Source organism: Dipteris shenzhenensis, chromosome 22 (genome assembly GCF_047967505.1).
Source record: "Dipteris shenzhenensis isolate YYH24624 ecotype China chromosome 22, Dip_SZ_1.0, whole genome shotgun sequence".
Taxonomy (NCBI): domain Eukaryota; kingdom Viridiplantae; phylum Streptophyta; class Polypodiopsida; order Gleicheniales; family Dipteridaceae; genus Dipteris; species Dipteris shenzhenensis.
The window spans coordinates 13809850-13823850 of record NC_141617.1 but is presented as its reverse complement, the minus strand read 5'-3'; the positions used below and the strand labels follow the sequence as shown (position 1 = coordinate 13823850).

General features: G+C 37.6%; 1 protein-coding gene across 1 annotated transcript; it reads left to right on the top strand.

Moving 5' to 3' along the window:
• The first annotated feature begins 3947 nt into the window (after positions 1–3947).
• On the top strand, positions 3948–6274 carry LOC147887773 (uncharacterized). The gene is made up of 4 exons (XM_087393218.1): positions 3948–5030; positions 5362–5461; positions 5641–5802; positions 6003–6274. Exons 1-4 carry the CDS (start codon positions 3948–3950, stop codon positions 6272–6274), a joined length of 1617 nt encoding a protein of 538 aa, XP_087249344.1.
• The last annotated feature ends 7727 nt before the right edge of the window (positions 6275–14001 follow it).

The window sequence follows — 14001 nt, the reverse complement described above, 5'->3', positions numbered from 1 at the left end:
ATGCTATGAGGTACTTGTCATCCGAACGGGGATCACACTTTGCTATTAATCTTTTCATTCTTTCTAAGTATGTTCTGACGAGGAGGAAGGAGGAGGAGGAGGAGGAGGAGGAAGGAGGAGAAGGAGGAGGGAGGAGGAGAAGTGAGGAGGAAGAGATGGAGGAGGAGGAGGAAGGAGGAGGAGAAGGGAGGGAGGGGGGGAAAGGAGGAGGAGGTGGGAGTACAAGGGTAGAGAGTGCAAGGGTAAGGGCATGCTAGAACATGATAGTGTAAGAGAGCATGGACGCAATGGAGATCAATCGCATGAACACAATAGTGAGCTTGAACACTGAACCCCAAAGAGTGGGAGCTTCATTCCATTGAGAGATATTTATACATGTTGGTATCTACACAATCCGTAAGTACCTCCCTGGTGGGACCTCTTTTGTAGGAGACCTTTTGGATAGGAGTCCCTCCACTTTTGGGGGGAACCTTTTGGGTCTCTACACAAAGTGGAGGGATCTCAAAAAGTGTAGGCTTTTAGTCTTTCTCTCTCTAAATTTAGTTTTTCTCCCTCTAGATCCTAATTTTTGCAAGTATGATTGGATCTTTTCTAGAGAAGATGTTGGTTATCCTCATCCTTCAAGATTCATCATACCATCTTTCAGGCTCAAGATATTACAAGCGGAGCTTTGCCACTACTCTACACACATAATGCTCTCATAGTTGTTGTCCTAGACTGCACTTCTGGCCCTTGTTGCCACAGGGTTAACACCATGCTTAGTCCTTTCACATCTAACCTATAGATTGCAAACCAAATTGGCTTCATGGCTTCCACTGCATCAGATACCCTCTTCCAAAATGTTAGATTATTACAAAGCGCCTTTAAGTCGTTGAATTCAATACAGGAGCCTCTCAAGCATGACTTAGCGATCCACTATGTGGCCTTTGCATTGAATAATGTCTTGGCTACAAGGCCCTGCTACTTTAACAACCACTCCATCATTATATAGTTTCTGCCAAAATGCATTTCACTTGGCTTTAGAAGCTCCAGCGGCGGGTGATTCACAAGCTGGTGATTCCTGAATATACCAAGAAGTAATCACTCGTGGTTAAGAAAGTAGAACAAGACTTTTCGAGCTTCATCCACAACAACTTTGAAGAACTGGGTCTCAGGTGTTTTTTTACCAATTCTCCAAGATAAGGTCTAGATAGTGGCACAAGCATGGCAATGCCCAAAAACATCGATACCTACGATTTATGATTTTTTGACAATTCTTAGCATTATCAGTATTTAGTTGATAATATTGTCAGGACCAATATCTTCAATACATTTACTTAGCTGCTCCACAATGAATCCTCCCTTCTTGGCCTTATCGCTTGTATCGATCGATTGTCCAAAAGCCTTGCCTTTAAACATCACAACCATGACATTGATCAAGGGCCTCTTGCTAACATTCTTCCATCCGTCTAATATGACGGTGCAAGCCATTTTCTTCAAATTTATTTTTAAAAAATACTATTCTTTAAAAAAAATAATCCTTTTAAATCACAAATGATAAACCATAAACTAAGAGCTTTGCATTTATCCATTTTGCATCCTAGTGTGAGTAGAAATTAGCTGGCCTGAGCGAGCCCACCGACATTGGAAACTTTTAAAAGGATACAAAAACTTACAAATTAGTTTGGAAGCTTTATTTATCTTGTTTTGCTTGTCCTTCCTTGTTTTTTTCGAGACTCTAAGCAGAGCTAGATTCTTGGGAATGCAAATAGTACGAGGTGGATGCACAGTATATATAAGATATTGTACCACATGGTATATCTGTAGTACTGCACGGTATGTGGAACAAACCCGCACGGTATTTGAACCATACCGTGTGGTATATCTATCTTCTTATTGCACAATATGTAGTTTTACCACCGCGTAGTAACGGGGGTTGCAATCGGTCCCGATAAAAAAACATGGCAAGACCGATTTAAATCGCTCCAGGGGGGTCCAAAAAACGTTTAAAATGTTTTAATTCGTCGGTTTAAAATGCTCGTTTTAATTCCCTCCCAAATCCCTATTCGTATGTCTTTAACTGAAGTGTGGAACGTATTCAAATGGGCTGAAATATATCTATGTCCTCTTTTCTTAATCTGGGAAGTCTTTATGTTTGGGATGTCCGTATCTCTTTAATTCAAATTTGGGATGTCCATATGTCTTCAACTGAAATCTATGATTACTTATTGAGAAGATAATTAAGGAACAACTGAAAAGTATGGGAGTAGAATCAAAGAAAGAAAAGGTACCATGTGATTTTACTGTGGGAGAGATAATCATGATAAAGAAAAGTGTTGGTATAATCCAAGTTATAGGGGGAGGTACCTCCTCATCTACAGCCAGCAGCACAAGCTAACCAACCAGTAGTAGTTAATCAAGCAGGAGCACAGGTTAACCCAAGATATATCAATGCAGCACCTAGAAGGCCATAGAACCAGAACTAGAATACCTAGCAAAGACAAAATAGTCAATCATGCACATATTGTGGGATTGAGGATGGGCATCATCAAGGTCCTCAGTGTGAAGAAAGAGGTATACCCATTGTGAATTTCACCCATAGACTAAATGCAAACCCACCACCACAACCACAAGCAAATGTAAATGTGGTCATTTTGGAGACAATTGTGGAGGAATCCAAAGAGACTTTCTAGGAGGAGACTACAAGAATAGTCACAAAGATTCATAGTCGGCATAATATTCAGTATCTTGAATGTGAGTGTGATTGCTCAGAATGTTAGAAGGAAGCTGAGGTGTCCATGGTTCAGCCGAATGTTGAAGCGCTAGTAATTACAAGAGCAGGGGCTAAGGCTCAAGTTCAAGCAAAACATCCACTAGCATTTGATCCGAAACAATTGGTTGATTGGGAAGAATAGCAAGAAGTCAGGGATGTAGCCTTAAGGGCTATATACAAAGCAAATGAAACAAAGAAAGACAGAGGAGAGTAGTCCATCAAAGGAAACATGGATCCGACACAGTTTCGACAGTCACTGGAGAATAGTCAAAACACAGTCCAATAGCAGTCAGATATAGATCGGATGAAGAAAGATAATGATACTGATAAGGGTAATGCTAGAATGGCAACCCAAGCAAATAATGCAAAAACAAGTTCGGTTCCAAGAAGAGTTTGTCCGGAGTGACACAACAAAGAAGGAAAATTTGACACCTAGAATGACTGGTTTAGACAGTGATCAGAAGCAGTAAGGAGAAAACTGAAGGTAAGAAAGAAGAAAAGGAAGCACCTAAAAGGGAGCAGAAGTTTTTGAGTATGGAGGAGGTACACCAATCTAAAAGAAAGCCAACAAATAATGAATGTCAAGAGGAATTTTTCAAAGAATTGCTACACTCAAAGATTCATATAGCACTTGATCAATTGCTCAACCTGGTACCTGCTTTTAAAGAATAGTTGTGCCAGAATTTCCATAAGGCACAATCTTCTATAACTGAAGCGGGAGTAAGAATAAGATGAAGAAGATGTGGAAACATATACATCCATGGTGGAGGATGTTGATTATAAAGTACCCATAGTAGTTGTGGAATACAAAAGATAGAATTCTAGAAGTACTCATTGATGGGGGATTTGGTGTTAATATATTGTAAGAAGAGTTGTATAAATGCTTTTGTGATAATGAATTTGTCCCAGCACCTTTTCAGGTGAGGATGGCTGATCAGAGGAGAATCCAACCATTGTGTATAGAGAGAGGTCAACAAATCAATATATGGGGACTGACATTTGCCATAAGCTTGTGGTACTGAGAAGGGAGAAAAAATAAAGTTTATACTCTATGCTATTGGGTAGGCCGTGGCTCCATGCTGCAAAAGCTAAGTAGGATTGGGGAATTGAAAGGATAACTATCAAGAAGGGAAGTTTGACTCTGAAGAGAACTCTCCCCAGACGCATGCAACCCATTGAGGCGGAGGGAGTTAATATGGTAGCAGAATTAGAAGAGGATGAAGAGGATTGTTTTCTAAGAAGAAACCCTTCATTAGTGCCATTGTTTGAAGTGGATGTGGTAGGCATTATGGAGAAATATAAAAATCCTAAGAAGACTAACGCGGATGCAAATCTGACTGTGCAGAGCAGCAAGCCAAGCAGTTCAAACCAGAAGGCTGATGTTGACCAAAAGAAGTCAGATGACTCTGATGCTGATGAAGAAATAGTGGAAGGAGGTCTGAAAACACATATTCAAGCGGTGATTCAGGCAGAGAAGGCATTTGAAGAGTGTATGAGCAAGAGTACTAGAGTAAAAGAAGATGATCTTGAGGATATGAACCTTCATGACAAGGATGACCCAAAGATGGTATGTGTCAACACCGGGTTGAAAGAGCCATTCAAAGAGCAATTGAGGGGGTTGCTACTGGAGTTCAAAGACATCAAGGGAGTTGATCCTTCTTTCTGTCAACATAAGATAAACCTTAAAAAAGATGCAGTCCCAATTGTTCAGCAAAGATCTAGAATGAACCCTAATTATGCTAAGCAAGTTAAAGAAGAGTTGGATAAACTTATGAAAGTTGGGTTCATATATCCTTTAGATAGAGCCACTTGGTTGTCACCTGCAACTATTACTGATCTATTCCCTTTACCTTTTTGTGATACCATGTTAGATGCTATGGTAGGACATGAGTTTTATAGATTTTTGGATGGATTCAGTGGTTACAATCAAATAAGGATGGCTGAGGAGGATAAAGATAAAACTACATTTGTCACGGAATGGGGAGTGTTTGCAAGTAACATAATGACTTTTGGTTTGAAGAATGCTCCACCAACTTTCCAGAAGTGGATTCAAGAGGTGTTTGCAAATTACCTTACTTCTTTCATGAGAGTATTCCTAGATGATTTTACAGTTTTTGCTAAAAGATCAGATCATTTGGATCATCTCAGATTATGTTTTGAAAAATGTAAGATGGCTCGTTTGAGTTTGAATCCAAGTAAATGTGCTTTTGTTGTGGAAAGAGGTATGTTATTGGGACACATTATATATGAGGATGGAATGGCTATTGATCCAAGGAAGGTATGTGTTCTATAGAAAGCTTTGTTTCCCAAGAATGTCAAAGCATTGTCTAGGTTTATTGGCCAAATCAAATGGCATAGCAAATTTTTGAGATATCTCTCACATGGATGTATGCCACTCACAAAATTGACAAGAGAGGGAGTAAAATATGTATGGGGATTGGAGCAGCAACAAGAAATTGATGTTCTAAATAATATGTTAGTAGTAGCTCCTATCCTACAACCTCCATATTGGGAGTTATCCTTTTATGTATTTGTAGATGCCTCTAATGTGGCAGTTGGAGCAGTATTGATGCAAAACAAACATAAATCTGACCTGTTGATTATGCCAGCAAAGTGTTGAGACAAAGGCTGAAAAGAATTATGCATCCATTGAAAGAGAAGCTTTGGGAATGATATATGCTTTACATAAGTTCAAACATTACCTGCTTGGTAATAAGGTTGTCTTTCATGTGGATCACCAAGCTTTGATCTATTTTTAATAACTAAACCACAACTAACAGGAAGACTTGCAAGGTGGATGCTATTGTTGCAGGAATTTGATTATCAAATAATTCATACACCAGGAAGATAGCATGCAATTGTTGATTACCTGAGTAGGCTTGTCACAGGAGAAGATCCTATTGGGGTTCTAGATCAACTACCATATGCAGACTTGTTCTTGATCCGAATGGATGATCCAAAAGATTGGTATGATCGGATGTTTTTTCTTACTAATGGTATGATGCCTGATTCTTTGACAAGAGATCAGAAAAAGAAAATGGTGTTACAAGGTAAGCCTTATTTGGTTATTGTTGTTGCTGGTGTGCTCTATAAAAGAGGTATTGATCAAGTAATAAAAAGATGTGTGCCAGTTCATGAGCAGTAGGCAGTATAGACAGAGGCACATGCTGGAAGTGCTGGAGGACATTTCTCAAGAGAGGTCACAGGCAGAAAGATTATGCAGGCCTGTGGTGGCCCATTGTGTTTAAAGATGCTCATCAATATGCAAAGGAGTGTTTAACATGTCAAAGAGATGGGAAACCTTTACCAAAGGAGAGGATGCCTCATCAACCAATTCTTCCACTTGAACCTTTTCAGAAATGGGGTTTGGATTTTATTGGTCCAATTAAGCCAACAGCCATGTATACAGATAATAAATACATTCTTGTTGCTACTGATTGTTGTACTAAGTGGGTTGAGGCATTAGCTTTGAAAGATAATAAGGGAGAAGTGTTGCAAATTTTCTCTATCACAATATCATGATAAGGTTTGGAATACCAATTGAGATAGTGTCTGATAGGGGTACTCACTTTATTAATAAGGTCATTGCAAAACTAACTAAGACTTTTCTCTAAAGTTCTTTGCTTTTTAAAAATTTCCTAAATTTTTTTCTAAAATTTTCTTAATTTTTGCCTATTCCCCCCCTACATTCTCTCTCTCTCTCTCTCTCTCTCTCTACTTTTCTAAATTCTTCAAATTAACATTTTAATTATTTACCCCCCTTATTATACCTTAGTCTTCCTTATTTTTTCTAATTTCTCTCTCTCTCTCTCTCTCTCTCTCTCTCTCTCTCTCTCTCTCTCTCTCTCTCTCTCTCTTTCTCTCTTTCTCTCTCTCTCTCCCAACTTTTCTAAATTTTCAAATTAAAATTTTAATTACTTAACCCCCTTCTTATAGCTTAGTTTTCCTTATTTTTGCTAATCTCTCTCTCTCTCTCTCTCCCCTTCATCCTAACCATACTTAGATCCTCTTCCTATCCATATGTTATTTATTTATGATTCTAGGCCAAACCCCCCCACTTCTTTTACTCTTTCCCAAACACATGAAGTTCTACCTTTTTTCATCTTATTCTTGTAATTTCATTTCCTTTCATAGAAACACCTTCTCACAGGCTTCTTCATACATTGATTTAACCAAATTTCCCTTCACATTACAAAACTCTCACTCACTCACTCCTTATCAAACCCCCCCTTGTTTTTTCCATTTTTTATTAAATTTCACACTCTCAAAACGCATCAGTTTACTTTCATAATTTTAGATCGAGCTACTCAAGTTCTTGATTAAGCTTCTATTTTATTGTGACCTTGATACAAGGGAGGAGGGTTTATGACCCCTGTCTTCCCAACTAATGTTAAACTGGTTCTTATCATGTTTTCTTGTTGGATGGTGGCAGGTATGCACACTCTCCTCTTCAATAAAAGAGATGCTTGTCAGGACTTCACCAAGCTCTAATTCTTTGTTGCAAAAACGGTTTTTTTGCAAAAACATTATTGGAACTTCTTATCAAAACTCTTACATAATTTTTTTTGCAATTTTGTAGGTGCTTTACCTACATACTCAAACTCTTCCTTATTTCTATGTTCTCTTTCTATCCTTTTCCCTGACTCTTTTGTATTTTAACTATGCAAAAGATGTTGTTGTATTGTCTTCCACACACACATGCACACACATTGAGGATTGGGCATCTATAAAGGACGTAACATGCCTTTAATTGTAAAGCACTTAGCTTACCACATATAGTTCTAGAGATACAAATTTATTATAGAATTGGGCATCTATAGAGGATGAAACATGTGTCCAATCTTAAAGCAATTAGATTTTTTAATTTGGCATAGCTGAAACTCTACCACATAACTCTAGAGATACACTTTTGTTATAGAAATTCCACTTTATGAAGTGATAGGTCCTCTAATAGTGGGTTTTCCTACACTAGGGCTATCGTGAAATAAGATTCTTTATGGTATATATACCTTTCCCTCATAGGATAGCAAACCATTTCAAATTATAAACTAATTTCTAATGACATTCTAAAAAATGGTGTTGTCAACATCTTAATTTTATATATTTATATATATATATATATGTATGTATGTATGTATGTATGTATGTATGTATGTATGCATGTATGTATGTATGTATGTATGCAGATAGAGAGGATATACATATATATATATATATATATATATATATATATATATAGAGAGAGAGAGAGAGAGAGAGAATTGGGCATAGCAATCATTGCATCAATAAAACAATATAAATCCGAGAAAATATCAAACCTACCTCACTATCATAAGTATTAGCCATTATAAATTTGGTCTAATGTTAGCAACATCAATATGTACCCCCTCTATGAGAACAATATGGCCAAGATACATGATCTCACATCTTAGAAAATCATAATTTCTTTGGCATAAAGTATCCAAGACAATTTGGAGGTGTGTTTCATGCCCCCTTAAGATTTTTCAAATATGAGTATATCATCTAAAAGCATCACCAAAGATTTTCATAAATACAAATGAAAGATGTCATTCATCATTTGCTAAACAATAGCGAGAACATTTATGATACCAAAAGGTAAAAATTTGAATTCATAATGCCATGCCTAATTCTAAGGCTAGTTTTATAGGTATCTTGTTGATAAATTTATATTAGATGATACCTCATATCTAGGAAAATGAAGCTTGGTAAAACAAGTAGCACCCATTAATTAATTTATTTGGAGGTCATCGAGTGAAAAAATTGGATATTTATTATTGACCATTAGTTGCTTATAATTTTCACACATTTGTAGGCCTCCGTCCTTTTGTTCAACAAGTAATATTACTGTACCAATGGGGATTTACTTTCTTGTATATGGCCCATCCACTTAAATTGTAATCTGCTTGCAACTTCATCTTCTCCTTTCTAACTCTATTGATAGGAATTCATAAAAATAGGTTGAGCTAGCAGGATGAATAACTCTAAATAAGTCATCGATGTGGTAACCTGTAAGGAAAGTCCTTGGGAAATACATCGACATACTTATGCTTTATTCTTTTTTCAAAAGGACTATACACTAAAAGGTTTCATTCGAATCAAGTATTACAGTAAATACTTTTGAAGAATTGCAATATTTGAAGTTGGATCAACGAAATTACTTTGAATATGTACATCTATACCATTATAAACAAAATGAAGGATATGTCCTTTTGAATCAATCTTCAAACTGTCACTTTTGTAAAAGAAAGCCACTCTATCCCCAATATCAGGTCTTCTTTTTATAGATTCATCTCTAGGAAAGAGATCCTGTAGAGCTAGATTCAAAACCTTCTAGTGCCAAAACTATCCTTCTTTTGATGCCATTTGGATTCTATGGTGGTGACCACTAAGGCATGGTTAGGATTTCCAGTCTTTAAATTACTTTATGGTGGTCATGAAATTATGACGTGAACCCGGGTGAAAATAGACATCTTGACATAATATTTTTCAATTGATCTTAATTAAATGATCAGCTTAAAAAAGAAACCAAGTTACAATCATGACACTGGGCAAATTCTAAGTGAAAACTCTAATGTAAAAAACTTACAGACTCACCTATAATTTTCATCATCTAGATGATCTTGTTGGTCTTCAAGGGGTAGTCTTTGTTTGAAGGGTACTTACATAGAAAACATAGGCTCTCTTTGCAAGCCTTGGCCAACTTTTTTGGATTACTTTTATTTTTCAATGCAATGCATTTAAATTATCTTTCCTAAAAGCAAATGCTCTTTTCCCTTTTTACTAAATTCACCATTTTTCCATTAGCTATAGTATTCATATTTTAATGTCCATAACCATATAATCATAATATTTGTGAAACACATTGTGTATCTTCCAAAAATAAAATATAATTCCTTCAAACTTTCATTTTGGTAGCATGTTTTGAATCATAAGCAAATTTGTACTCGAAAGTGTAGCACTCAAGCCTCAAAATTGACAAATGTAAAAAGCTACTTGAGTCCATCGACAAGCTTTCTAATTTTTTGAAATGATCAAGTTCATCACCTTCTTGCATGATCTCTTTTTGAAAGAGTTCCTCAAACTCATCTATGTAAGTGGTTTTGTCTTCAAATCTCTTGGCCAATTAAGGGCCTCCCCTTGTACCCCTACATGGTCATCTTTGATCATAGGAGTTATACAATGCAAAGTGACTTGTCCTTTTGTTGAACCAATTTTTAACATAGTCAATATGCTTTTCCTGATGTTCCTCACCAAACATCTAGGGAATAAAAGAAGGATCTCCCAATTTATATTATGAAGAGGCTGATTCTTATTGACCAAATCAACCATGTTTTGAACTCTTTGGATTCCTAGCTTAACCTCAAACATTGTAGTAAGAACTTCATCTTCCTCCATATTAGTATCTTGGGATGTCTCCATGGGCTCTTCAGAATTTGGCATAATCTTGAGGATTTTGCATAATCTAGGGATTATAGGAAAAATATGTGCAAAGTGGCAAGTAAACACTTAAAGTGTCTTATTCCCCCTTGCTCACAATAAGGAACAAAGTTCCACCACCTCATGCACTAGTAAAATCATGCAAAGGATTCATCAACCAATTGAAAATGAAACAAAAGCAACCTCCATCACCCTTATACAAAGCTAAGAATATCCTACAATAATAACCCAACAACCATCCTATCAACGTAGTTGATCAACACCATTTAATAGAGATAATAATCTACAAATAAAAACTTAAAACATAATAAAAAAGAAAGGAAATGACTTCTAAAAATCCGAATTAAGATGGGCTAAACCATTGCCTTAAACACGATTCTTTGCAAGGAAATGCTCTTAAAAAGTGAGTAGTTTCTTGGTTGTTATGGTCTTAGGAGACCTAATGCCTTTTTAGTAGTTTTTTATAAAGTCCTTGATAGTCAAAAGATTAGTTTGGTTGGTCAAGGTTTAGGCAAAAGATTAGTTTGGGTTAAAAACAAAAAACAAAAGAAGAGAAAAGATCGATTGTCTACAAGGTTGTTTCGAGTGTCTTCAAGGTCAATTTTTTAATAAAAGTTTTATTATGTTTGAAACACTAATTTTATCTCTTATTAATGCCAATACATGATGATATGAACCGTTGAATATGCTCATTCATCCTTAAGTTTTAAGGCTTCATTAAGATTGCTAAGTCATAAAGTTTTTAAGTATTTTTCAAGCTTTAGCTTACAATTGACACTTTTGCAAATTATTTGAGAGGCATATGAAGCCTAAAATACTATGAAGCCCATCGCCATAATATAAGGTTGGAGGAAAAGTGCTCTTAGAGCAATTTTTTGGGTGAGAATATGTGGGGATGTGACGAGTGGCTAGAAGGCCATGAGCCGCTTTTTCAGTGGCTTTTTGATTTGGAAATTGCAAGTGGAGCACTCACAAGGCCATCAAGGGTGAGGCGAAGGGAGGTTAATTGCAATAATTTGGGGTTTTATGGACAACGATGCACTAAATTCCCCTTGTTTTACAATCATGTTTCACGATGGTCATCGTACTCGATCATCGTGATGGGCGTTAGTCGTCCACTACTTTGGTCTGTATCGACGGTTACGGTTTGAGGTGCAGTCAGACTGTGTATTAGATGACGTGGTAGCTTTTGGAAGCACAGTTGGATTTTGTACTAGTTGATGTGGTAAGGGGAGAAGATGATGTGGCATGACGGCACATCGGCATGCATGAGATGTCAATTGCTCTGGTTGTCGAATGGTTATCTCATCAGTTTTGCTATTATCATTTTCTAGCTTGTGTTTCGCTCACATGTGAATGCTTAATGCTTGTACTTCTTGTTATGATAGGCAGCCTAGGGAGAAGTTTTGGTATCTTAAGCTCTCCTTGAGCCACATCTCTTAGTTATAGGCCTTGTTTTGACGTTGATCTAAAGGCTTACAACACACCTTCTAAAATTGTCCTAAAGTCAAAAGCTTTTGAGAGGAAAAGCTTAGATATGCTTTTTTAGGATTTCCAATTCTTCTCAATATGCTCTTGGTCGCTTCGTTTAGAATCCAGCTAGCTCATGCCTTCTCATTCTGCAAACCCCCCGTGGAGGAGCAGCAAGCATCTCAAGGCCAAAGCAAACTATGTCCTTTGCTATTCTGCATCGTACTGCACGTTCAAGTGTTCAATTGTCTGGGGAACACTTTTGGAACACCATGGTAGTGCCAATTGCTAAAGGAATCGTCCATCGTACTAAGTCTCTAACACTTAAAACTAGCATTTCATGTACCAGATGACGTCAAGAGATAGAAGAACATGATAGTAGGAGACAATGATTTGCTTCACAAATCCTTGTAGTAGCTGAACACAATAGTAGGAGGCATGGATTTGCTTGATCGGAATACCATGCCATGGTAAGAGTTGAACTATTACAAAAAGGGTCCTAGCACTAGAGATGGACACCTCTTCTTGATATGTCTGGTGTAGCGCTCATGGATCTTACGAGTTGCAGCAAGTAGGCATTGCCTTGAAGGTTGACAAATCTAAAGATAGGACTATAGCTAACAACACACAATACAACAATCACATCAATATGATAAGCAACAAGCAGCAGCTTGCGCCACATGCAATAGAAAAATCACACCCAGTCGTTGCCGAAATATTCCCTTGTCTTTGAAAATATTGAAACAAAGGCAAGGACAAGAGAAATTTGCGGCATGGTTAGCTAATGTAGGAAATTCTTTATGGGAAGCCTTTTCGTAAATGGTTTTCATGATGAAGATTCTTCAGAACCACACCGTGCACATTCGGCGGCAACTCTTCTATGAGGAAGTTGAAGGGCTATTGAGCTTAGTTCAATGTGAAATGCATTCTTCATTCCTATAGCTTTCCAGCAAGTTTTCTCTTGCACTTTGGAGCTCATGGTACTCGTAATGATATTGCTTGTCAATTTCATAGTCTATTCAATGGGCATCAATTTGGCGTTGTGGCACACATCTCTTGGCCGAGGCCCTTTTCATACGTGGTTTCAAATTTGTCTCATTATTCCGATGCTTCAGAGTCTTTCAAAGTTGCGGGTGTCCACAAATAGATCCAGTAATAGCTTTCAAGCTAACCTTGACAAATCTCTCATCTCCTCCCATGCACTCAAAAGAAACGGTCAAGAGCGTCCCACTGATAGCAGATGGGTATGAAATGCAGGTGGACGAAATTATAGAGTAACCAAAGGTTCAGAGGATCACCCTCGCTATGGATAAGCAACCGAAAGCGAGACCATGTACTTGGAGGAGGAGAAGGTGCCCTAAGGATTCACTTCCACCATCACAGTATGGAAATGGTCAAACACAGCCCCCATCTACAAGTGGTAGGTGCTTAAATGATAGAGTTGACACTTCAAAAAGCCCCCAGATCAAAGAGCATGGCACCAATGTAATCCTCGATCGAGAGACGATGCATAGTTTAGTGCCTCCAGTTCATGCACAGTCAAAGGAGATAATTACTTATGCTATGCAGGACAACTCAAATGGTCAGCAAGCAGGCATTGCTTTGAACGTGCACAAATCTAAAGAAAAAACACATCAATATGGTAAGCAAATCGGAGCGAAAAGTCTCAAGACAATCTTGACCCATGGAAACCTACCCATTTTAGCTTTGGGTTTTCTCAACCTCTAAATGTATGTGCTACAAATTATGTGAAATAGAGCGACAAAGCAACATTCAAATGACACGCATAGGAATAGGCAATGCTTCAAAAGACACGAGGCTTATGGAGAAGCGTTTCAAAAACCAAGGAAAGAGAGAGAGAGAGAGAGAGAGAGAGCATTGTAAGCTCCCTTGTACAATAGCAGTTGCTTTGCCTTTGCTTTCTATTGCTTAGGTCATGTGTTGTCTTCGTTCACACAGATTGTCAATCCTACGTGAAGACTTGATTGTAGGTACCATTATAGAGTTTGCAAAACCAACTACATGTAGCCAACAGATTGATCCCAAGGGCCCGGCATTTGCGTTACTAAGAAGGGTGCTCTTGCAAAGTATTATGGTGGATATCACAACCCTCCATTTGGGTGGAAACCAACAAGTATGCACTCCAATGTAGAATGAAGAACGCAAAGGCATAAAGGAAAAGGGGAAGAAAAGGAAAGAGGAAAGGAACCTAGCAACCTTCTGATCGACTGCCCTAGCAAGCCACATGTAACCGCAAAGGAGCATAGACTTTCACCACTACAAGTTTCTGTTTTCATAGCATTTATGCCAAGGTAAGAAGG